The 27,273-nt window shown below is 39.0% G+C and overlaps 1 protein-coding gene across 1 annotated transcript in view; it reads right to left on the bottom strand.

Moving 5' to 3' along the window:
- The window catches only part of LOC129126821 (testican-1), a 186,985-nt gene that overhangs the window by 94,308 nt on the left and 65,404 nt on the right, over nucleotides 1-27,273 (bottom strand). Inside the window, exon 4 of the mRNA XM_054643025.2 lies at nucleotides 22,677-22,791. Within this exon, the coding sequence (XP_054499000.2) occupies nucleotides 22,677-22,791 (115 nt within the window). The remainder of the gene's footprint in view (nucleotides 1-22,676; nucleotides 22,792-27,273) is intronic.

A 27,273-nucleotide genomic window follows, 5' to 3' on the forward strand; every position in this document is an offset into this window, starting at 1 on the left:
CTGGAACACATGAATGTTTTGGTCAAGTATTAAGACATATAGACAAACCCTGTCTGCTCTTGTTTTGCAGACTGGTGAACCAATGCACCAAAAGGCTGAAGAATTATGGAGTTGGCAAGTTTTACAGCATTCAGCCTCTTGTATTTTATCACATTCAGAAATGTCAGTGGTTTAAAGCATCCACAGTTGCACAGTGACTCAAGTTCATTACTCTTTACACACTGCTCACCACACACTGTGACAGTCCAGGGAGCTGCCATCTGCTTGGCTTGCACAGGAGCAGGGACAGTGCCTGAGGCTCTGCAGATGCCACCAGCCAGATGCCAGGAGGGTGCAGAGCAGCCCAGAGCCACAGACAGCTGCACATCAGCACACGGCTTCCAAGCACACAACCCTGGCCATGCAAAAGGGACCTTTAGGAAAAGTGCCTGCACTCAAGGTTTTATGGCTTCCAGGTGTGCCCTGGGGAGCCAGCCCAGCCCCAGCTGGGTGCAGCTGGCAGCCCCAAGGATGGGGAGCAGCTGGTGCTGTCCAGCCTGGCAGGGAGCATCAGTTCTGGGCACTGAGAGCCTGCTGGGGAGCTTGAACTGTGCCTTTGAGTCAGCAAAAGTTTGTCAAACAAAACACCTTAAATTGACTCAGGTTAACAAAAAAAAACAGCAATGAAACCCAAAAATGCAAAGTCTTAATTCCTGACCAACCCTTGACTGGATGACATAGGCTGAGCTATTTAGGGAATCTCTGTATTTTTCTGGTAACAATTTTTTCAGGAACAGTACAGAAAAACATATATGGAAAAACCTCAGGCAAAGCCAAAATAAAGGCACTTGCAGAGAAAAAAAGATGTTTGGTTTCTTTACATTTGCAATCTATTTACATTTAATTTTATATTTGACACATGTTCAGACTTTTCATTAAGAAGAAAATGTACAATATTGAGAGTATGTTATTTGGCTTCAAGATCAGTTACTCCCAAATGCACATACAGTAAATTAGCAGATTAAGCATTGATGGGTATAATGCAATTACAAATCAGGTTCCTTTGGCAGGCTATTGTTTTGAAAGTCCTGACAAACTTTTAGGATGAAGCAGACAGTAAATAGAAATTTCTCCTTAGGACTTTAGAACTTATTCAGTAATTTTATTGGACAACATTTTACCCAAAACAGTTTTTGTTAGGTGAGTTTTCAAAGGTCTGCTGCAAATAACAGCAGAAAGTTTCTAAAAAACCCCAACAAATAAGTTACACAATGTCTTCTGACAGAAAGTATCAGGTAAACAAATGGTGAGATTGGTACTGTCTCTTCTTGTTCTTTAACTTGGTGTTTCAGTGATGTAACACAACCATAGAATTTGGTTCAATTCATGTTGTAAATTACTTACACCTATGGTGTTTTCTGGGCTTAAAATCATACAACTACTTACTTGAGATCCTACTGAACAGGATTGAGCTGGTTGGGATTTTTTTTTCTTGATAGAACAGGCCTTATGTACAAAATACTGACTTGACAAATCCAAATTAATTCATGGGGACAAACTGGTGTTACTGAACTTTTATTGGCATCGCCACTCCTAGCTGGGCTGATTGCAGGAAAGGCCATCTCTTCCCAGCAGTCTCTTCCAGAGACTTCTTCCATGAAGCAACAGCCATGTCACCATCCCCAGGGTTTGCAGGTGCCCTGGAAGGCAGGTTTGAGTTAGGCACCCACAGGAGGGCCCACCCACTGCAGGCATTCTCCAGGTAAACCTGTCTTTGGGGCTCTGTGAGTTGTGTACTGGAGATGCAATTATAGCTCTCACAGAGACATTCCTCAAGATTAGGATTAACTTCATCCATCCTTCTTTCTTTCTGGATGTTAAAGCAAACAGAAATTCCTAAGTCACATAAAACTATTTTAAGCTCTGCTAAAACAAAATTGAAAAGTTCAGTGCACCAGAGCTGGTACCAGAAGCTGGAAGGAGCTCTGACAGCAAACTTGAATGGCTTCCTGAAGCTGGAACAATTCACAGTGGGAACAGTTTAAAATGTACTGTCTGTACCTTCTCCATGCCTCGTGCATAGTTTGTTCATGTCCCCCTGAAGGAAGCTTATCACACTGAAGATAAAGCCAGCAGTGCCTGCCTCTTTTTATCTTTCCTTTGCATAAGTTGTTTCTCTTGTTCTCAAGGAAAAGAATGACAAACCTGAAATTTACCAGTATAAATGGCAGTGTTCTCTTCTCTCTTTGTATCATTTTGGTATTCTGCTAGAGTTAAGAGCTTGGCCTCATTTCTAGAACCTTTCATATTTTTCACAAGAGCTGTGTATACCTTGAGCCACTACCAGGCAAGATTTGTGAAGAAAATAGTCTACACATATTACCTTGAAAAACAAAGGTGCTATGCTATTGAATCTGATACAGACTCTTTATTTAAAACAAACACTGTAAAATGAGAACAGACATATGATTACAGTAATTTCTCCATCTGGGTTTTACACTTTCAGATACAAAGAATAATAACATGCAGCCTTGCATGTCAGCATCATCCCACTGTACTAAGTACCACTTTCCCTGATTTCAATATTCAAAGAAATAACTTCACCTAACTGGTTTTACTTTCTCTTGCTGCCTTCATATCTTCTCCCCAGCAGATCTGGCTTAAAAGAGCCATAAGAAAGAAAAAGTCCATGGCTCACTGGCAGATGTGCAAAGTTTTTAATGGGGCTTAGTGATGGCTGGGGACCCTTCTGGCAAAATAAAACTAATTCAAGACTGGCCCCCACAGCAAATGGACACTCCAAACAATGACATAGATGAGATTATATTAGCAATTAAGTCTGTCCAGAGAGAACCAGTAGCCACTGGAGTGTTCCCAGAAAGCAACTGGTATCAGAAGACAGGGTTAGAGATGAAAAATTTAGGGAAGAATTAAAGCAAAAATCTCAAGTGCTGAAATGAAAGTGTACCAGGTGTCATTCCAGTGAAATGAAAAACATGGGTTTCCAAGAGAAGAGGAAGAGTTGAGCCTCCATTTCTTACCAACAGTAAGAAGACATTTTGAAATAAGCATGGGGGAAAAACATTCCAGAAGGAACCTGTCAGCTGGATGTAGGGAAGGTTGAAAGGTGTTGTACAGTGTATGTTTTGCAAGAACACCCCCTGACACATCTTGCAGGGAAAATGCCCTGAAGATTCCTGCATGGATCCCACTAGGACCAGCTGGCAACCAGCTCTGGAAAGAGAACAAAGGGCCTGGGGGAGCCAGGGTCCTCAGGGTTATTGGTTCTGCAAGATGAAGGAATCTTCTTATTTTTTTACTTTCTCTGTGTTTTAAAGGAAAAAAAAAAAAATGACTTAGATACAGATTCTGAGGGCCTGGAAGGCCAGAAAATCTCTAGTGAGTTTGATTGAGGTGATGCAGCTGCTGCAGGTGACTTCTGAGATCCTGCAACAGCAGTCAGGGAACCCCAAATGCAGCTACTTGAGCAAGGCTACTCAGAAAGCAGCAAGGTCTGTGTCTAAACAGATATAACATGTAATTTCAATATGGATACTCTGAAACTGCCAGGACAACTCTGAACCGTATCAGGGTTTCAGTACAAGTATCTTTCTGAGATGCTGGTTCTGGCTTTACTTATTCCTGGACAAAAAATGATAAGGTTGTTTATTAAGGCCATTAGAGAAGCATAAGGATTTCTGCCTTTGAGCACTCAATGCATAAAAATGGTTTTTGAAAGTTCCACTTACAGTCCAAGGTAACAGATTGTTGTGCTTATAGGCAATTCATTTTTTAATCTAAATTCTAAATGATTTTCAACTTTTAGACCTAATACATATGCTCAACAGCTGCACAGGTATGAAAACAGGCAAAGTACACAAAACAAAAGAACCAAAACAAAAAATCCACACAAACAAAAAATACCAGTGTTCTTAAAAGTCATTGTGCTCTCCTGAATAAATAACACAGCTTCTAAACTCTGCCTGTTCTCATGAATTTTTATAAGAGAATTATTTTCCTTTTCATCGTTATTTTTCCACTAACATAAAAAGGAATCTCAGACACCAAACTATGTAAAACTAAAATGAAATGCCTTGAATTTCAAAGGAGGAGGGGAGATAGCAGGAAGTTTGTAATTAAAGCTGAAATCTTATTCACCACTCATCAGTTTGCAGGAATCTCCAGTCCTGGATTTCACATGCTGGATGAGATGCAAGAACTTGGCACCAAGCACATAAAGGTGAAATGTGCAGCACATGTACTACCTTTGTTTTGGCACTGGCCCTCTTTATTTCCTGCTAGGACAGCTTATTGTTTTTTCCCCTATTACCAAAGAATACATTTTGAAAGGATAAAGGAGGCTTTTCTCTGCCCAGGATCTGAGTGCCCTGATATTAAAATAATGCATTGATCAGGTCTGCCTCCTCCTGCTGGCAGAACTTGCCAAGATCTCCAAGGAGGCTGAATTGCTGATGGTGTGTGAGATTAATCTGAGCTGTCAGGTTGTTTGGGGAGGAAAGCTGATCCTCCCTCTCTATGCACTGTTTCATGAAATTAGACAGGTTCAAAATTGTTTTCACCAAACCTGGCAGAGCAGTCATTTCCCACCAGTTCCCTGCTCCAGCTCATATTTCTAGTTCCAGTGTTGAACCCTGCATAACCATAGCTGTGCAAACAGGTGCAGGTTACTTAGTAAGGCTAAAATTCAGGGCAGATTTCTCGGCAGCATTTAATAACATTTTAAAGCTCCAACCTGACCGATGAATCCCCCAGAAGCTGAGGATAGAACAGCTTTCAAACCACCCTCAGTCTTGGCCAAATGCAGAGGTCTGTGAGGTTTAGCACCATCAAAGCTCTGATGTGTCCCCAGACATTGAGCAGTTTGGCAGAATGGAACTGATGGAACAAATGAATGGCCTGAAAGAGGTGACAGACCCACCCTGGGCTCTTGCTCAGCTCCATGTCCTTCAGTCCAGTTTATAACCCAGCCTTAGTTATTCTGTCATGTGCCACACAACCCTTAATTCTACATTCCAAATGGCTCCACTGCCCAAAGTGTGAGAGTTTTTTTTCTGAAGCAAAAATGTTCAGAGAGCTCATTGTCACGTTGCAACTGCAAGGGAGAAAAATCAATGCTGCCCCCCCAAAGCATCCTCAGACAGTTCAGCTGTGTTCTGCTTCATTATGTTGCTTTTGCTTATCCTAAGGCAAATAACATGCAATCCTCAGAAAAAAAAAAAAAAAATTGACATTTTGCTGGTAGGGATGAGAAAGTAAATGAATTTTAAAAATATAGTAAAAATTCTTGCCCTTAAGGCACTAAATCAAATGTTTCTGTTTAAAAATGACTACACAGTACTCCTGTTCTTGAATACTCGGTGCCATGGTTCAGACAATCAGTTACAAGCTGTGCTAGCAAAATATTTGCCCCTTCTGACACATTTTATTATGAGATAGGCTTATTAAATTCTCAAGAAAGCTACAGCAGATTAAGCTGCTGAGGATTTTTACAATTAGCATTGATTACCTAAGAATTCATGTGTGATTTCTGAACAGAATTGGCTTGTCAAACAACAGACAATTAAAAAAAATCAATCCCAAAGCCACCTCCAGAGTGTAGTCAAAATCCACTATTCAAGGTAGGTTCAGGGAAATAATCAGAATGCAGTTTCCTATGTCAGAATAAAATGAATGTTAGTGAAGTGCATGCAAACTAAACCAGTTATAAATACTATAAGGAGCTGAGTAATTTTAAAATCCCATCCTTTTTAGCATCTAAATAGGCTAATGCCCCTGTTGCTTATTCAGCACTGCTGATTTATAGAGCTCAGTACTATGAATGTCTAAACATTCTGCTGAATTTCTCCCACATTCAGTGCTGTCTGTCTGGTTATTGGATGCTGGAGCTCATAATATCTATACCATTCCCAGCTTCTCAAATGAGGCCATCAGAAGCATTAACCCATCTTATATCAGGCTGTGTCTTAATGAAAGGTGACTACAGCTCCAGGAAGGGCCCAGCTGACGGACAGCATTTACATAATCACATTAATTTATGACACAAACTGAATGCACATGATCCAGTGCAGGGACAGCACACAGTGAAACACACCTTTGGGTAAAATTTGAAGATGAGTTCAATTGACATACTTGCAGAAACTGCAAGATATACATTTCATGAGGTACTTCCACTGAGCGTTGAAGGTCTTGCTTTGCTGTGACCTTGAATCACAAAGCCCAGCACCTGTGCCTTCTAAACCATCCCTTCTTCCCATATTCTTTCACCAGGTAGCTCCAGAGGCCCCTTACTACAGGGGTTAAGGTGGTGTTAAAAGGCACTATACCTACTCATACTTTTGATATTTTCAGCATTTTATAGCTGCTTCCTCAAAAGTTTACTTTCGATTTTACTGTGATTTTACTGTGTGAAAAAGAAAGACTCAATCAGTAGCATATTTATATAGAAAACATAACACTACCTGGGACTTTAGCAGGTTGTAAAAATAAATTAAATACTTTGCTACTGAGTTATTACACAGGAATCAGGTTTGGGTGTTGATGGCTTAAGATGTGCCACCTTACTTTCCATCACTTCTTACCACCCAAATTTCACTTCAGCTACTCAATATTGATTCCTTTGACTCCATTCTTATTCTTTCCACAGTTTCTCTGCTGCTGTAATAGAAATCTAAGGACTGCACTAATTCTCTGTCACTGTAAATTGATGCTATTATTTTTCCTCAAATGTTGTTGCATTTCTTCAAAAAACACTTTGGTTTTCTCAAATCCTACAGACTCTGTCTTCTGCCTGACTGGCTTAGCTGACTTTCTCCTCTAGCCCTATTTTCCCAAGATCTGGTCAGCTATTATAAGGAAAATTTTATAAAATTGTGAAAAAATTGCAGAGTCCTTTCTTACTCACTGATGTATTTAAACATTTTGATTCTAATCTTTCAGCCTGACTGTTTTGCCCTGACATCCTCCCACTCAATCTCCTTTTCCTCACACTTTTTCCCTCCTACTTCTGAAACTTTCTTCTGCTTCATTCAGCCTCAAAAATGAGGCCCCTAGGAGAAGCAGTTATTTCTTCATCTACTCCTGCCTGTTCTTTTCCTCTCTGCTAGGATGTATCATATTAAGTGTTATATTCTCTCTAAATTGTATCTCAATGTCATTTTGGTGCTTTACCTGTAATAGTTTAGTCTTCTTACCCTTCTACACTTGAGTCCTTGGAAGTCTGAGAAACTTTATAGGTGTCCTCTCTGGCTTATCCTTCCATCTCTTTGCACTATTATTGCCATTTCCTCTCAGGAACATCTTGTCCACATTAGAAGCTCACTATGTCAAGACCAAATATCCTGTATTTCTTCCCACATCATCTTTTTCCTTTTTCAGCTGCTGTTTCCCTGTCACATTTATTTGGATTTATTCTTTAACCATATCCTCCCTTCCCAGCTGCAAACCAGAGCACATTATCTTTCTGCTTTCCACAATGCCCAAGAGGCAATCATGAATTTAGCTGTCCTATAGCTCCCTAAAATTCTTTCAGATCATCTAAGCAATCATTCTTTCATTTCATTTATTTATAATCTATTTTTCTCTTATTTTCAGTCTGTACACTATTCAGGGTACAAATGTACTTTTACATTTAGGGCTAATTAGTAAATAATACTTTTGGGTGAGGGCAGGACACATTTGCAAAGGTAAAGTACAAAACATGAGTTTGTTTCTTTCCAGAGCTGAAAATTAATTGACATGCTCTGAGATACTTTCTTCATAAGCCCATTTCCTTCCTTCTCCCTAAAGGAAGGCAGAGGCTGGTTAAATCTTCCTCTGAGGGTTGCATGATAGCAGCTGTAAGGCTGTTTTTTGTATAGATTACTGTGCTTCAGATTCATGCTCTACTGATCCTCATTTTTCCTCTACCTTTTGGAATTTAGCAGAGAGCCCTCTAAACACTGAATATCAGCAGCACTGAAAATTCAGCTTGTATTTCCTGACAAGGCTCTGCAGGCAGTTTATCTCATCTTGATGGTGATCCTGAGGTGTCAGTGTCAGAGCAGCTCTCTCCTGGGCTGGGTTTCCATTTCAGCACTCACATTTCTGCTGTGCTGCACAGGGCTGGGTGAAACTCCTTCTGAAATGAAAAACCTCTCATTGTGTTTCATCCATAGGAGTTTCTAAAAGCACTATGAACCTGTTACACAGGCAGGCAGCTGGTTCAAAATGAAGCAAAAATTTCTGAACTAATGAAGGAACTAATTAGCAAAACCCCCAGACTTCTGGGCTAAGATAAAGTGTTGTTGCAAATGAAAAATTTATATACAGATAAAACATAGAGGCTCAAGAAATTAACTATGGATGAGGTGCTAAGCAGGAATGACCGTGGTGTAATTCAGCTTGGCAGTCCTGGGCTCGGGGTAATCTGGGGTAGCAAAGACTACAAAAATCTGTCAAAGGACTTGAAAGAGATTTAAAGCCATCCAGAATAATGGCACACACATTACAACATAGGGCAATGAATAATGGACAGAATAATTGATGCAACAAAACCATAAAGTGTCCTTTTTGTTCAACATGAACCATCTATTTAATATGCCAATAAGGTACAAATTTAGAATTTATAAAAAAGAGGAAAGAAGAAGCATGTGTAATTTTCCTGTGTTTCTGTCTGCTGAACTGCAAGGCAGGGACTGGATGCAAGACTAGAGGAGCAGGTTTGGGTCTTCATTTATGTTTTCATCTGTTTCTAACCAGCTCTGTTCACCTGAATTTTTAACTCATTAAACAAATAAACAAAAACCTCACATTGTGTCTTACTACTAAGGTTAATTAATTTTCCACAGTTGAGGATCACTGATTGTAACAACCAAGTAATCAGAATGGCTTGTTTTGTTTCATAAAAGAAGATGGATTGCATGGTGATTAAAGCTAGAGGCCAGATAAATGAAGCAAAATTCCCTACTCTTACTCCCCATATACATTAAAGAATATTATCCTAGATATGATCATAATAAAGCTGACAGTAGCAGTTGCAATAAAAAAATAAAGCAGAATCTATTGTTTCTACCAATATTGGCAAGCAAAAAAAAAAAATTGAAAGGCTCAAAATTTTTGACAGTGAAAGGAGAAAAAAAAGGGGAAACAGAAGAAAAATTGACAAAATTGCAAGAGAATCTGAAGTCACAAGGCTGCGATCTGCATTGGTGACAGGCTGAATGTTAATTCTGAACAAAATATGTTAAATTTCAATGCAGTGTTAATAAAAAGTTTGTAAAGATTTACTTGCAGAAGTGACATAACTTCAATACTTGAAATATGTTCAGCAAGACCTCTGCAAAACTATTCTTTTCTACTAGAACCTGCTACTTGAAAAATTTACAGGTTATTGATTCAGTCTGGATCAGAACTGTGGCTGTAGTAGAAAACTCTTCTAATCCAAATCAAAACTGTTGTGACCGTCCTTCCATGACCCCCTTAAAAAAACCAGCTGCACAATCCTTTAGGTTTGAAGGACAAACAAAAAAATACAGTGAAAATAATTGAAATTTCAATGAAATGCACAGCATGTTTTAGCCCTTGGATGTATTCTTCTTTTTTGAAAAATTAACATAGTTTTGAAATTTGACACGGTTGTAAAAGAGCCTCTAGGTAAAAATTGTTCTTTATTTTAAAACTGCATGACATTGTATAGGAGAGTGTTCATTCAGATGTGTGAGATAACATAAGCCCTCACTAAGGGAAAAAATAATTTCTTTTCAGAGTGAAGACCTGGAAAGAAGAAAAGCACAGTGACTGTCAGAGAATGCTTATTTAATGACAAGTTTTGCTGCTGGAGGTAAAGTAAAATGTAAGTAAAACACTGCAGTAATTAGAGTGATCACATCACTAAGTGTTCACAAGATTTCTGAATCCTGCAGGTGTAGTAGGAAGTCCTCAGAACATTCTGAAGCATCTGCTTTAAACTATGCAGAGAGGTAATGATAGAAATTGCCTATTCTCCCTATGCACAGAAAAAAAGATAACTTGAAGGCTATTGGGAAAGTCTACTTTGCAATATTATTACTTATTAAAGATACTGTCCCAGGAAATGGAAAAGAAAGGAGACCAGGGATGTTTTTTTAGTAGTTGGCATTCATCAGAAACCAGTGAAGACCCAGGCAAAGGATTTCATCTTTCACAAATCATAATACAGTGTGTTTAATAGCTATCATTTTAGAAATAAAATATGAAAGCAATGCTGGATCACTTCCAAATAATGAAAAGAGAAGAAAAAATATCTCTCAACACTTTTCCAGGAGCACACTCATACTCTATATCCAGAGATAATAATGAAAGATAAGGTTTTATTTTCTCTAGGTGCAAATGATAATTGAATACTCAAGTCAGTAGGAGCGGTCTATATGCTACTGACTCTCTTCACAAGCTTAGCATGAAATAAATTTATCACTCCATGAGGATGGGAGGTGATGACAGCACCATTCTGATTTGACTGACTTCTCAAAGGTGTGCTGGGAAGTCGTGGGAGTGGATTTTATTTACAACAGCAGTAGGGACTCAGTAAATCCTGAGTGCCAGCTGAGTGCCATAACCATCAGGCTGCTGGGTGAATTTGGCATAATTAATGGAGAGATCAATCTCTTCTCCAATTAACACCAAAGGAAAGGACTAAAACCTCCAGACTTTCAGGGAAAGAGAATTCAATAATGACTCAAAGAAGATCCAGAAGTCTTTTCTACCTGAGTGACAAGGCTTGAACCTCTCCTTTTCACATTCTACATTCCAGGTCTCTTTGTCATCCTACTCACATTTGTGAGGTGAGAGACTTTCTTGTCAAGAACTATTCTTTACATTGCTAGAAAATGTTTTGTTGAATTGACAGGAAAACCATTTTGTCAGAAGACTCCAGCACACATCTACTCAATGCTTAAAGCTGAAAGCTTGTTTTCATTTTGAGCTTATTTCTATTTCCACTTTCTCAAAATGTTCCAGCGTTCAAAAAAATCTCAGCAGGGAGTCAAGTGCAAACTGAGCAAAAGCTACACAGAAAATTCTACAAAGTTAAGAGCTAATCCAAGAACAATAAAATCCCCATAGTTTTAAGTACTTTATCTAATTGCAATATTTGATTTCATAGAGGTGGCAATTTTACACCAACTGCAGTGACTGTAGTGCAAGATTTCATCTTTTTTTTTTTTTAACCACTAGTTGGAATAGGAAATAACTCTATGGGATGTGCCAGAATTTTTTATTTTTTAAAATTGCAGTTACTGAACATTCTGTATTTGCTTGTAATGAATCTTTTAGGATTTCATTGGGAAAGTAGAGAACATAAATGCAATAAGTGATAACAAAATGAAGGCTTGATAATTCTCTCTTAACTAATTTGAAAACTTGTTAATCTTCCTGCCCCTGCTATTTCACAAAGATTTAATAACACAGATCTGTAGAAATGTTTTGTGATAATTATGCTCCATTAATGTAATGGAATCTATCACGATACATTTCCCACTTATTTATTTATTTTAGACAGCTCTATGCTGTAGCTGGTTAAGCAGCTGAGAATGAATACACAGATCAACGACACCATAGAATAGTTTCAGCTGGAAGGGATCTGTAAAACATCATCAAGTCCAACCCCCTGCAATGAGCAGGAACATTTTTCTTATGCCCATGATTTTTTCTGCCCCACCTCTCAAGATGTAGAAGATGCTCATGAGAATGAAATCATTATATATTACAAGACTGCTTTCAACCTTGAGATAGAAGAAATATTCTTTCAAAAGTGCTAAGGTATTGCTCTCTGTGCCTAAAAGGTGAATGGCTCAGCATCACCTTTCTATACATAATTTGGGAGTGGAACGGTGATACCTGAGCAAACCCATTTAAAGAAGCAAAATATTTGGGGTTGATTTCTAATCATGTTTAGCACTGCCTACATACAGAGCTTTGAGCAGAATGTACTCTGGTGGCTCATGTCCATAAATAATCTCATCTGTGGTTCACTGGTTGAAGAAATCTGATACAAAATGACTAAACTGAAAACCTGTAGGTAGAACTCTTGATGAGCTCTGGCCAAGCACTAGGGAGGCAATCATAAACTTATTAATAAAAGAGAATGATAGAAATTGAAATATTAAAGAAGGAGGAAGTAATAGAATAAAAGTTAATTTTGATAATATAACATCCACCAAATAAGAAAATGATTGATGCAAGAAGCTCCTTTTCATTGTTTTCATGTGCTATTTCTCTCAAAGAGTGCCATTAGATGGAATTGCATGGCTCTGAAAGGGATCAAACACCAAAGACTATCTTTTTCAATTTTCTATTTTAGCTGACATTCATGTCTTTGTTATTAATCTAGTTTGGAACTGGCAAGCCTCTGTGGAAATATGTTCACAGTGTAAGTTTTTTGCAAGCTTCAACTCAAAAATGAAAGCTCATTGATGAATTCCTTAGGGTAGTCTTGGGTATGGTTTCATCATTTTTCCTAGTGAAGTTTTGTGCCTGAAATGAAGGATGTTGAAGGAGATGTGAAATTTAGCAGAACTCTGCTGGAAACCACTCTCAGCTTTGGAGGAGCCAAAGCTCTCCCCCAGCAGAGCCCCACATGTGGGTAGGAAGCTGAGAGTACTCAAGGCAGGAGGTGTGGAAGGGTCTGACCCAGCTGATCAGAGTTGGAGCCTGTTGTTTTTGGTGCCTTTCACTGCCAGGGAATGGCTTCAGAAGCAATAACTGGCAAATCTCAGCAGTGCAAAGGTAAAATAAAATTAAAAAAAATAAAAACTGTTTTGTAAAATAAAACTGTGAAATAAAAACTGTTTTGCAAACAATAAAGATCAGTTTTAAGTTGGTTTAAAAACTGTGTGTGTTGAGTCTTCATCACATGGAAGACACATGGTTGGAAAAAGCAGAAAACTGGCCAGCATCAAATGAAATGCAATATTTTTAAGACCTAATTTGCAAATTTCATACAAAATATATTGTTTGTAATATTGACTGCAATTGGAATGTATAATGCCATTTACCAAAAGGCAGATTTGAATTTAAATGCTGCATGTGTAACATTTTTTCCAATATAACAGGATGCTGGAAATTGAAGAAAAACTTTAATAAAATTCCTTTACTGTAAACATCAGCCCCAATCTTACAAAAGCATGGCTTTTATTAGCACTAAAAAGACTTCCACTGAACACATTTATGTCCTGAGGCTTCTACAGCAAAAACCAGCAATAAATTTAGAATCTCCAGTAAACAGATTATTGTATAAACACAGGATAATTTTTTGGTGCATTGGAGGTCATTTGTGAACATTAAATAGTAATTTACGACTGACTGGATTACTCAACAGATTTAAGATAGGGATAAAAAGCAAAAATACAGGCACATATTAAATATTAACACAAATTTGCTTCCAGCAGTTCTATGGTTAAGATTTTTATAAAGAACACAAAGAAGATGAATCGGGAAATACGTCCTGAACTTACTGGGCTGTGATAAACCCGAAAATATTGCAGATTCCAAGTCATGTGAGGATTAATGTAGTCATAGAAGAAGTCAGACAACAGCAAAGCAAAACTACACCCATGTGACCGCCAGGGCCAGTGGTGAAATGTAATGGTGCTGACAAGGAATCCAAAGAACGTGGAACTGCCCTCCTGCACCCCACATCCTCTTACACCAACCTGCTTGTATTTTAAATATAGCGATGACAGTGTATGAAGGTTGATTGAAAAAGCATTGAAAATCCAAGAATTATGAGGCTACTCCATATACAAAGCCTAACAGCTTCTTAGAGAATGAGGATTCAGAGGCAGTGAATCTCTTCCAATTTTATTCATTTGTTCACTATTCATTTGTTGGCAGATCTCGTGACATTTGCCAAGCAGATGACATTTATATCAATTACTGTTTTCATTTCTTGCTCACTTTAAAGTGAGCAAGAGGAGCTTTACAAACGACAAAAAAGCCAACATCCCTTATGCTATCAACAGCTTACAGTCCAAGTCAGGAACAGAGAAATGCCATGGAGGAGGTGACTGAACTTTTAACTTTGCCTTCTTCCAGCTATCCTGAGGGAAACAGGAACTTTTGGATGCTAACTTAGCTTTGGATGGTGGCTCTCAACAAGCTGATAAGAGGCATGCCAAGAGGTTTATATATGACCAATATATAGTCTCCAAAAGAACCCACTGAGACAGTAAAACCACTGAAGAACAAACATGATGTTGTCCTTGTTTTACCTTTCATATATTTAAGTTTTCCTGCTGGCTCGTGTTTCCCGTGAATCTGCTGCAGATCTTACATTCACACATTAAGTTTCAGACATGCATATTCCATCATTATACATTAGCTTACATATTAGTCAGAGCTCAGAGCTCTAAACACTGCATTTTATATATAGTTCGTATGTAATGCTGAACTAGGTATGGCATTTACTTCAAACTCTTCCCTCAGCCCCCTTTTTGTTATCATGTTAATAAAAAATGTTTTACATTACAGACAAAAGTAATTAGTGTGTGTTTCTAGGAAGGATGAAACAAATACAGCATGTTATGCAGGAGTGCTTGAAGCAGCAAACTGCACATGTATTTACAATATATATCAATTTAGAGATCACAAAGTGTCAAAGCCAGAGCTGTCCTCCAGAAAGCTCAGGTGAAAAGCCCAGCTGGAATAAGGACTACTAAGCTGCACACATTCCAACAGGAGCGATGGAAGAATCATCAGAGGTTTAAAGCAGGCATGGATAGAACAGCCATTTTAAAAAGGGGATTAATTTCAGAAATAAAAAAAATAAGAATTAAAATCTTAAAATCTTTTTTGATGACTCAGAGTTACTGCAAAACCAAAGATCTAAAAAGAATTTAAATAGCAAGAAGATGAAGTGATAATTTTGGGTTTCTTTCTTTACTGATCTTAGCAGCCAAACCGAAAGATCTCTGCTACAAAGGAAAACTAAAACAGCCAAAAGGAATGTCTTTTTAAGAGAGCTTGATTTATAAGAAAAGACTATGAACATTTGCCAATCTAGCAAAACAATAGCAGGTTATTATTCCAAAATAAATACTGAGGAAACATTTAGGAAAACTCCAAAAGTTTTAGCTGGATTTCAATAAACTTAGGCTAGATATTAGCCAGTTCCCAACAAGAAAGGTTTGGATGTTCAGGATTCATCCAAATGGAGTACAGGAGGCAAAAAACCTTATTATCTTTAAGACAGAACTTGATAGGCTTATGAAAAAGTTGATTTTATACTTTTGCAGAGGGATTAGACTTAATGATCCAAGAAGTCACTTCTAGTCCATTTTTATATACTGCTAAAAGCATACAACTAGAAATATTATGAGCGGGAATATTACAAAGAGGTATTCAACCCATTCAGTAATAGTATCTTTAAGTGCAAAAACTATTTATAAATGCTAATTAAAGTGCAGAAAAAAAGTTATTTTCTCATTCTGTTCAATATAAAAATGCTCTGATGATAGCAAAGGTACCCAGAAGTATTCAGGTGGTTTCAGTGAGGGCTCTGAAGCTGGTCTGAAAGGAGCAATGCAGCAGGAGATTGTCTCAATGCCCACTGTGCCTCCTCTGTGCTTGCAGCTCCCTCAGGGGAAAGCAGAGCACAGAGAGGCAGGAGCTGCAGGGTAAAAGCCAATGACCTCAGCAGGGAGATGCTCACCCAGCAGCCTGGTGCTTGGTGGCTGTGAGCAAAATACCCTGAATCCCCAGCTGACAGCAAGAACAACTTCATCTCCTGGCATGGCCAGTGCAGACAGGGATTGAGGATGCACTCTAAGAGAGCTGTGCATTACTATATATTTCAAAAATTACTCATGTCCAGGAAGAGCCCATCATCTTGCACTACTCTAATGAGGTCTAAAGCTGCTGGAGTATGAACCAGCTCTGTGGAGAGACAAGCAGAGTGGCTACCTGGCCTTGGGATGCAGGAAGTCCAGGCTATTGGTGACAATCTTGTGCAATTCCCATGGGAGATATCTGTGCTCTGCCTGACCATGGATTTTCATGTGCACGTTTTCCTGCAGAAGTTAGGAAATTCATGGAAATACCAAAATGCATGGTGTAAAATTTGAGCTCTTTTTGCTTTGAATTTCAACATGAATTTAAACTAATTCAATATGAATTTAAAGATGACTGTAGTCATCTTTGACTTAAAGTCAAGGAAGGATCTTTCATAAGTTTGTGAATTGTTCAGAGGTCTTTTACCTCCGAGTTTTCAAATACACCAATGTCAACAGCACACCTAGAGCTTGGGAAAGCCAGAAAATAGCCTAAAAGGAGCATGAATTCTCATCTGCTGAGAGGACAGACCATAGCCAGCTTCCTCCAGAAAGTAATCAACTGGAGGGTGTTTGTGCAGAAACCCCTGGCTGCAAGTAGGTCACTGGAGGCTCAGAACTGAGTGAGCTCACAGCAATGTGTGGGATGAAAGACAGTCCCTCCACAGCCTCTCCACATGGTCTCTGCAGTTAAAAGCAATTTAATGTAGGCAGAGCTGAAGCTGAGAAATGGACCACTTTGAGGAGGAGACCTACAGTTTACAAATGACCCTGCTCAGTAGAGTAATATCTGCTTTTAACACCAGCGAGTGCTGCTCCAATATTTGAGCATCCTTGGACTGAATCCCGGGCAGCTACTGATGGAGACTCTCTTGGAGGAAAAGCTATTAACCTTTGGGAGTTCATGCTTAGATCAGAATTTTCATAATCAAAATTTTAGAAATAACTGTAATGGAGAATAAAGGATAGTGCCAGACTCTTATGCTGTTCTCTCTTAATAGTTAGTGGTCCCCTTGAGCCCTTATAGATTGATGGCACATCACACCATGTGCTCTCTGTCTTATGAAAAGGCAACTTGGACTCCATAACAAAACGAACATTCCTTATTTCCATGTGTCTGGTACTTGCCTGTTGCAAAATCCCAAGCTCTTGTGCTGTAGTGGAGGTACCTTTGTTGTCAGGCAATCTGGAGATGAAATATTTGTAAAAGCTTTCAAGTTTCCTCCAAGGACTTGCACACATCACTTGCACACTCCTTGCACGTCACATTATCTACTGCACTTGGCTGTGACCTCAAAGGCCCCTCTCTCCTTGATTTTCGTGCTTCTCATTTCTCTTTGTGGACAAACAGCATGAGCCACAGTTAAACTGTGCAATGTACCGTGAGGGATTGGATATTAGTAAGAATAACAGTTTTTACAGAGTAATGCACTGGAGTTAACAACTTACAAAAAAATACCCCAAACGACAAACATTTACTCAATCCTGTTCATGTCTAGAACTTTCATTCACTGAGGATTAAAGTAACTCTCCAAGATTCTATCAGAGCAACCCTTGGGAATAATAAGCCTAAATTCTGGCAATTTCCCCAGTACAATAGCTTTGCTTGAAAGAAACTTAATGCAATCTATTTGGTCTCATGATTGTGCGTTTAATCAAATATTTCAATGCTTTTTCTTCTGAAGCAAAAATCTATGCCAGTAGATTAATCAATACTCAGCACTAGAGGTTGATAAAAAGTTTTTCATAAAAAACATTCCTTTTCTTTTTTTTTTTTTTTCCCTAGGAAAATCCAGATTTAGAGTTTGAATCAGTTTGCAGATATGTGTAAATATTGTTGTATTGTTACTTGGGAAAAAATCCAACCTATTTGAAATGGCTTTCTTTTATAATAAAACAATGGTCAAAAGATTTTCTTTTGACTCTGAACTGCTCAGTTTTCTTCCCTTAATTCTGAAAACATTTATCAGCAAAAGAATTCATTTGATGCTCATAAATAAATCTGCAGTAAAAAAAAAAAAAACTCATAACTGTGAATTCATCCAGAATTCACCAAGACCACTAGAGATGCAGAAAATAATTATGATATTTATGAGGTTTAGGTTGGATATCAGGAGAAGTTTGGGCACTGGAAGAGGCTCCCCAGGGAAGTGGTCACAGCATCAAGCCTGATAGAGTTCAAGGAGTATTTGGACAATTGTCTCAGGCACGTGGGGGGATTCTTGGGGTGTCCTGGGAATTGGACTCGATGTTCTTGATAAGCCCCTTCCAACTCAGCATATTCTGTGATTCTGTGATTCATGTAAAGTACCCTTTGGGCTATGTTTTTCTCCCTAAAATGTACATAATACACAAATGAACAACGATTATTTTCTAAATCAGTGTTAAAAGGAAGAAGAGAATAGAAAAGAGCTATGAACACAGCAAGGTTAACTGGGGAGCCAACTGATGGTATTAATTGATCCAAAGATAATTAATCATCACCCAAGTTTGGTTCTCCTATGGATTTCTCACCTACTCAGGCTTTGATAAACATTACCAAATAAATCAGGCAGAATTAAATGAGCTGAGGACCAAGCCCTCCATGGCATCAGTCAGGGCACTGGGAGTGTGAGAGCAGAATTTTCAGCACAGGAGGCTGTAACCCCCACAGGAGCCCTTGGTGTTGTGCCAACCCTTCATTAGCATTAGCAACGAGACAAACAAGAAAAAACACAAGTCAGCGAGAACAGCAAAACAACAGGGCTGGGTTTAGAGGCCCTATTTTAGCACCTTGTAAAAGGTGATTGTTGATGTAATCATAGACACTGAGGAATAGCACTGTTTCAAATCCTTGCTTATGTGCACAACTTTTCAGTAAATCTCTGAAAGTGCATTTGCTGTGGTCAGAGATTTTTCTGTAATGCTCCCAGCAGTTCTCCAAAGCAGGTGGGTCACTGATGTCCTGGCTGTGATTGCTTTGCCTCCCCCTCTTGGAACAATTTAAAGCACTCACTGGCAAACCAGAGCAATGCTACAAAGATGCTCTATTTCACATATGGGGATGTTTTACTTGACTTGTTTTGAGCAGGGTCCTTCCTAACCAGAAATGGTGTATCAGCTGCAGGATTTGTAAAGAAAGAGAGGGAGATTTGTCTGCTCCTTGTGGGTAAGTGTAGTTGCCAGCACTGGCACGCTGGTCAGACCAAGGCTTTGACGTGTAATTTAGAAGAACAGATGTTTTATCTGGGAACTTGTCCAGATCTTAAAAAAAAAAGTGAGAAACTCAGTAGTAGACTCTTTTGTCAGTAGCATTATCCTTAAAAGTCCTGGAGAAATAGTGAGTGAGTAGCTGGATTTCTAAGACACAGCAGAGAAGGAGAGAAGATGCATGATTATCTTTGTGAGTGACTTCCATTGCAGTGATGAATTAATTGGTCATTGCTGGTCAAATGGACTGAACAAAGCTGTAAACCCTGGACATGTTAATATGGCCATTATTTTCACATCAATCCTCTCTTCTCATTCTGTTCTTTTGAAAAGAGCCCAAGAGTGACATCTTTCCTTCCCACCCGCTGCACTGTCAGCACCAGCAGACACAAATGGCTTAAAGGGACTGAGAATGCATGAGACAACTTTGAAAGACATTAACTACTGCCTTTCATGCAAAACTGAGCTAATAAAGACTTTTCCTCATAGATGTCCAAATTGAAAGGGGTTTTAATCCACTCAAAAAGATTTCATAAGACTCTATCACTAGTACAAGGACTATTAAGCATGTAAGGAGGCACCTCCAAATTTATCTTTTTCACACTCTTCAATTACAACTCAGTCTTGCCTTTTCTCTAAATGTACTGTCCAATTCATACTGTAAATAGTATGTGCTGAGAGGATGTGCTAACAAAACTCCTTTATCTGTCTGAAGTACCTCTCAGACATCTTCTGCCTTAACTTCTGAAGTACTAACAGCTTACTAGAAAAATTAGTTGGTTAATGCCCATGGAGAAAGACAAAAAAAATAAATAAACCCCCAGTGGTTCTCCCCTGTTATTGTCTGGGTTCTCCCATCTTTCTGCTTGTGATAGGCTCTTCAAGAAAATGCATACAAATAAAACACAAACAATTAACATGGATAAATATACCAACAGGAATCCAAATTATGCCATTTTGCAAAATTCCCTTTGGGCTACACCCTTTTCCCTGAATTGTACATAATAATCAAACAAAACCCAATTATTTTCAGAATCAGTATGAAAAGGAACAAGAGACTGAAAAAAAAAAATCTACAAACACAGCAAGATTAATTGGGGAACCAACTGATTGTATCAGTAGATCCAAAGGGCAGAGGGTTGGAATTAGATGATTTTTAAGGTCCCTTCCAACCCAAACCATTCCATGATTCAGGACCCAGGGCTGCTCACGAGGTGACTGTGCAGGGGAGGAGGAGCAGAGAAGGAGGAGGCTGCAGATGCTGCACAGGAGAGGCCAGACTGCCCCTGGGGCAGGGTCTCAGTAGCTTAAATAACACATTCCCATGCAACTCAATTTTCTACACTGCTACTGAGCTCCTGCAGTGGTTTAAAAAGCAGGCATTCCAGCAGAAAGGAAATGAAATGGGAACGGCATCGTGCTGGCACTGGTGATTTCAGAGTTTGCAGCACACTGTGCCTGGAAAACCACAGCTCTCCAGCCAGGCAGGCACTGGGGGACACAAACCAGCACAGCTCTGTCTGGGAGGCTCAGCAATAACAAAGGTGTTGCTCTCCATTACTTTCTGCTGAGCCAACATCCTGTGCAAAGCCACTGCAGCAAGTTGATAATGATGCATGAAATGGAAAATCCTCCTGAGCACACCCAAAAGCACCATGGATGTGCAAAATAATCAGAGCAGCACCGTGTTATCTGGTAATTGTTATCACATGTGCTCTCACTAAGATATTCAGATATTAGCTGGTTTTACATAGGTGCAATTCCACCCCTTTTAATGTGTTTACTCCTGATTAACACAGCATTTAATATGACTGGAGTCAGATGTACAGCAGTATTCAGCTCAGGCACAGAAAAAAATAGAATGCTGTGGGGCTGGAGATGAAAACCTTCAGGGGGTGTCACTCCACTGATTCAAATCAACAGACAATTTGCCCTGGTTACTTCCCTCCTTGACCTATCTGCCCTCTGAGGCCAGGCTAGCTGGGTACATGGGGAATAAAACCACTGTGGGGTTATATGTGCCACTGTCACATATCAGCAGTAGTTCTTCTGGCATTGCAAAACTTGCTGGAAATTGTTTGGAGAATTTTCAAAGTAAGTTTTCAATACTTTTTGATTCATCTCCATAGTCACAGTGCTACTCAAAGGTTTGCTGAAACAGCTGCAGGCAGTGGAGGAATCATAGAGAGATCACATGAAACACAGCTTGCTTTCTGCAAAGAAAGCATATTCAGTTCCTCTGCACCATTCCTCTGAACATTTTGACTACTTTGGAGACGTTAAATACTGGAAATAGCTCAGAAAGCATTTGGCTCAACATCTATGTCTATGGATCACAAGGACTACTATATAATGCAAGGATTTAAACCAGGTTTCAATCCATCCTCACTAGAAAATATAAGCCACATAATGTCAAAAATATCATTAGAGTGTAAGCACTGCATATAGCAGACCCCTAACTTCCTTCCAGGGAGAATTCCATACTAAAAACCAAATACTGAACACACTGCCTCATGCGCATTACACCATTAACTTTGGATTATCAATCAAAGACTAATTTTTCTTACAGATTAGCTTCCTCAACCAGGTGACAGTGAGGAAAGATGAGATGTAGTACATGGGAATCAGATCATCCTGAATTTAGTTTGGCTTAAACAGTTGCTGAACTACAATATTAGCTGACAACAACATTTGGGGACCTGAGCTGTGTTACAGGCAAATTTTTTCTTCCATACTAAACAGAGAGAGAAACTGAATAGCAGTCCCCAGATTTATCACTCAAACATAATGAAAGCAAGACAATGTATTCTCCTTAAAGTGCAGACCAAGCATTCAGAGTTGCTCATTACAGCAGTACACAATTTATTCTGTTATGTATCTGTTGGCAGGTGGAGGGGCTGATTCTTCCAGTTTAATTCTGGGTCTTGAGCTCTGGAGATACTCAACTCTAATTTCCCTACTGGTTCTACTAGCTCTCCTTCCAAAATAGGGCAAAGTCACATTTTTTTTTTCTCAACATTTGTTTATAAATTTCTCAGTTCTTGGTTGTAACATATCTCAACCCATGATCAAAAGGCTTTTCTTCTTCTGTTTGTAGCTTCTCTCTGTGAAGTTCTGTGGTCTAATTTGAACATCCTGGCCTTGTAACATATTAGCTAGGCCATTTGCTCTTAATTCAGTCATTCAGCAATCTGATCTGGAGATTTCTCTAGTTAGGAGACTTCTCAAGGAGTTGCTCTACAAAATTCCACCAACATTTTTCAGCTCTTTAGCAAATTTAAGCAGACGTTTGATACATTAAAAAAAAAAAATCTTTATTAATCTCCTGCTAATTACTTCTAATTAAGTTATCAGAAGTGTAGATATTTCTGGCACAGTGTTTTCATATTTCATGTTTTCAGTTTCTAAAATATGCATAATTACTGCTCTCTGGGGGGGAGAAAATCCCTCCCAGAACTGGGAGAGAATTCTGCAATCCACACCACAGGATGCAGCATGTTCTGGGTCATCTTTTTTAAATAGCCTCAGCTATAAATATAAAATGTCTTTTTTTTTTTTTTTTAACCCAAATTAAAATTTAAAATAATGTTGTAAAATGATGGGGGTTTAAATATAAATTTTGGAGTTTTCTCATTTTCCTTCTTCTCCCCCACTGGATGTCTGTGGCAGACAGACACAAAAGCCTGGAGGAAGGGGAAGTTTCCTCACCTGTTCACCAGCTGCTTGCGGCTCACGCAAATCGCGGTCTCGTAGTCGTGGGTGACGCACACTTTGTGTGGGCTGCACTTCACCTTCAGGCAGGGATCTTTGGATGGGTCAAGGGCTATAAAAAAAATCAAAATTATTATTATTATTATTGAATCATTAAATTATTAAATCATTTAAAAGATTTAGCACTAAATTATCAAATCATTAAAAAAAGAAAGTGAGAAATGCACGCAGAGGGCTCTCCCAGCAGGTGACAACTGGTTAGAAGGAACACTCCCCCATGTGAGTGAACAAATGCTTTGATATTTTATAGTATGTGCTGCTGTTTTCAGACTGCACAGGAAGTAGAGACGTTTACACAGAAAGGTAGATGGAGAGCTTAAAGACTCCTTACTGAACAGTGATCTAATTGGTGTTCACATTAATATTAGACACAAGACTTTGGGATGAAGTTCTGGTTTAACAATCTATATCACGCTGTTTATTTCACAGAAAAGCTATGTTTGGATAAAACGTACTCACATAACAAAATGACTGGTATTTTAGAGCTTACTAATAACTGATATAATGCAGAGTGCTAATAAATTTAATTTCACAGCTGCTGTAAAACAGGCATAATATTTTCAGAGATTATTTTTAATTTTTACAGCTAAGCATCCCCTGTATTTAAAATGCTTGAGTAGAAAAGCTGCAACAAAATAATCCTGGCTTTCATACAACAACCTGCAGCACCAGCAGTGCTGTCAGAGTTGGGATCAGACAGCACAATGAGTTGCCATCTCAGAGCAAACATGTCCAGGCTGTTGTCCCATTTGTATCTGTCTAAATTCATTCTTCTACAAAAGAAGGTTTCTAAAATCAGCAATAAGACATTTTCTGCCAAAATGAATTACAAGTATTCAAAATATGGTTATGTTAACATGTCAGAAGGAAAGTCTCTGCCATACCAGCCACAGAGAAATTTCACTTTTGTTTGAGAAGTGATTTTTACAGAAGCTCTTTTTGGACATTCTGTTGCCATGGATTTGACTTCTGTTCCTCTTCAATGTCTTTAAATCCCATTTTTCCTCTCCCATATCTCCTCACATCTTGGTCCATTCTTGGAAATGGGCAACTCTTGTTTTCATTTTGGGGATGGTCTAAAGCTCTTAATTGCCCTTTATGATAACCATTTTTGATTTCTACTGAATAATCAGAGAAACTTTCAAAGGAGACTATTTGAAGTAGAAGAAGTTTCAGTTTGCTGTGTACCAGATTTCTCTGAGAGCAAATATATTTCCAACAAGCAGAGGATTCTTCTGTTTTCCTTCGGCTCTGAAGTGCTGCAGCTGTTCTGTGCTGGGTTAAACAGCCACAGCTACAAGCTCCTGCCACATTAACACCCATTACACATTTGTGATGGGCAATTAAGCTTCACTAGTGCATATGTATTTACTGGAATGCCTTTGGTGCAAGACAGGGGGAAACCGTAAAAACAAAGCAAAAGTGCTAAAAGCTTTTTCTTTTAAACCATTAAAACTGATAGAAGAGGTGAAGTGAACAAGGAAGGAGAAGAGACCATCTGTTTCCTACACCATAAACAATAAGGCAGCAACATTCGAAGTGTTGCCATTAGGAAAATACATAAGCACTGTTTGAGCAGACGGGGTCTGTCCCACTGGAAAGACCAAAGGCTGTCAAAGCTCTTCGGGGATGTTTTACTGCTGCCTTTTGGTGTCTTTTTTAAAGCCAGACAGATGAGAAGTATCTGATTCCCTGCCCTTTACATTCCCAGAACACAAACAGTGAGAGACACCTTCTTAATCCTCTTACTTCACTCTCTCTGGAGACTGAGTTAAGGACTGAGGCACATCTTTGACAGGGATTTAAATGGCAAGCCACAGTTTCCTGAGCTGGCTGTCTACCTGGATATTCTTAAACTTCAAACCAGTGAAACACCCCCCTTCTGCAAAGCCTTTCATGAGTGAGCACCACTTGGAGTGTGCAGGGTCACCACATCATCGTTTCAGTGGCTGAGGCAGTTCAAAAGTCATACCCACACACAAATTAATGACCAGAACTTTTGCTCTCTTGCAGCTGGCCTTGCTCTGTTGCTGGAGCCCATGCACATTGTTTGCTTCTGCTGGCAACACATCCTTGAAGCAAAATGCTGCATCAACAAAAATCGCTGTGCAAACTGGCTGGGAGCCCAGGGCTAAGAGCTGCCAGGAGCTCTGGGCTGCTGGGAAGCACAGCCTGGCCTTGTGCTCAGTGTTCCATCAGCCAAAACCTGAGAAGTGGGGATGTAGCTTTAGCCTGGAAAGTCAATACTAGTTTGGCATGAATAAGGAGCAAAATTTAGGCCCACATGGTCTATGAGACATCATGCACAGCTACAATACTTAAGTGTTTTTTCACAGTAAAATTTACTCTAATTGGTGAATCCATTCCAGGAGCTATTTAGGTCTTCTAAGGCAATAAAAATGCATGCAGTTCTGAAATAGCATCACACTATACATTACTGGTAAAAGGAACACAACTTTTAATATTTTGCAATTTAAAAATTGTCTATTCTAAAATAATAAACACCGTTAAATAATCATCAGGAAGGAAAGCAATGGGAAAAGATGTGGGTGGAAATCCTAGCCTCCATTTCCTTACAAATCTGGCCTCAACTCTCTATACCTCAGTGACTTGCTTCTAAAATCTGAGAACAATAATAATATTGACAATAAATCCTCTTGATTTCACCAAGTATTGAGAACTCTAAAATTTCATGGTCACTGTGCCCCAAGCAGCCTCCAGCCACCACATCTCCCACCAGCCCATCTCTATTTGCAAACAACTGGTCTAACACAGTCCCTCACTGGGATACCTGGTGGGGTCACCCACCAGCTGTGACAAAAAGTCATCCTCCACACACTCTAAAAACTTCCTGGACTGCCTCTTTTCTGCTGTATTAAGTTCCAAGCAGATGTCTGGTAGGTTAAAGTCACCTACAAGAACAAGGGTGGGTGATCCTGAGACATTCTCCTGCTGCTTGTAGAATGAGTTGTCCACCTCCTGGTTGGGTGGACAATGACAGACTCCCAGTAGGATGTCAGCCTTGTTGACCTGCCCCTCAATTCTCACCCACAGGCATTCAATCTCATTGTCATTAGTTTCAACACCCATGGCATCAAAATCTTCCCTAATATAAAGGACCAGTGGTGGAAAACCTCATGAAAACCCTTAAATGGAACACATAATAGAAGCATCATTTATTATTCATTACAAACAACCCTTACATGCAGTTCAAAACAGTAATTTATTAAATACAAGCCAAAGTGTGGACTTTTTCAGAATACAGCAAAAACCCATGATGTGGATTGTTATTTCTGGAGATTTTTTTCCCCACTTATGCAGAATGCATGGTCCATATGAACATAAAAGTTCAAAGTAGGGATTTATATGTCTGCAAAGTTCCTCAACATGTTAAATCCATTTGGAAGGTTGTTCTACTGCTAAGCAAGACAAGCCCTAAGGAGAGTTTGTAATAAGAAACAATTTCTGAAATATGCTAATCAAAGATCATGCTTTGTTAATCAGATTTCTACATGACTAGGAGCAGATGCTCATCACTGGAAGAAGAACACACCCTTGGGAGTAAGATGAAACATAACAACCATATTTGTCATTACAGTTCTTTTTGTCCTAAAGCAATGACTATGAACTCTTTGAAAATGAAGAGCTAAAAGTACAAATAAACAAAGTGACAAGAAGATGTTACTTTATCAGCTTGAAAGGAAAACTACAGCCATCCCTTCGCTATGTCAGGGAGTCTGCACTCAGCTCTGGCTGCACAGTAATAACAAAAATACCTTAAGCCTGGCTTTGAGATGTGAACATTTTCCCACTTTTTCTTTAGGCTGAGTCTGAAGGTGAAACTGATATGATTAATTAATCTCACTTTAGAGTGGCTGAGCATTCATTCAACATTTATGTAGGGAGATATGTGTCCAGCCAGTACTGCAATTAAACGTTTCACTTGGACAAAAATTCTCTGATGAAAACCCCTTCAGTCATCCTCCCTATCATTTTTTGAACCTAGGCTCCATGGTTTCCTGTTCTGAGAATTTCCCATGGATACTGGGTCTCCAAGGGAAGGATCCACCCTAGGAGGCAGCTGCCTGAATTATAATACTGGACATCTCAGTATAACAATTTTCAGAAGATTTTTATCTTGGAAAAATGTAGGAAATTAGAAAAATATCATCTTGGCTCATGAATCTCACTCTTCCTCACTTCACACCCAGAAGTTTCTGTTGCTGACATTTGCTTTCTGGGAAGCTGTCCTGGTACTCAGAGCTGAGAAGTCTCTTCTTTTTTTCTTTTTTTTTTTCTTTTTTTTTTTTCCTGGCCTAGCTTTTATTATGCAGAGCAACCTAAGTTCCCTCTTAAAATGATAAATCTTCTATGGTAATATCAGAGAGAGACCAAAGTAATTGGTAGATGATAAACACCAGGGACTGCAGGATTGCATCATTCTCCTAAAAACCTCCTAATGATATGGTGATGTTGCTTTCCAATACCAAAAGGGCTACAAACACCAACTGCATCCCAAATCTCTTTCTGTCCC

The sequence above is a fragment of the Agelaius phoeniceus genome, chromosome 15 (assembly GCF_051311805.1).
Source record: "Agelaius phoeniceus isolate bAgePho1 chromosome 15, bAgePho1.hap1, whole genome shotgun sequence".
Lineage (NCBI taxonomy): Eukaryota > Metazoa > Chordata > Aves > Passeriformes > Icteridae > Agelaius > Agelaius phoeniceus.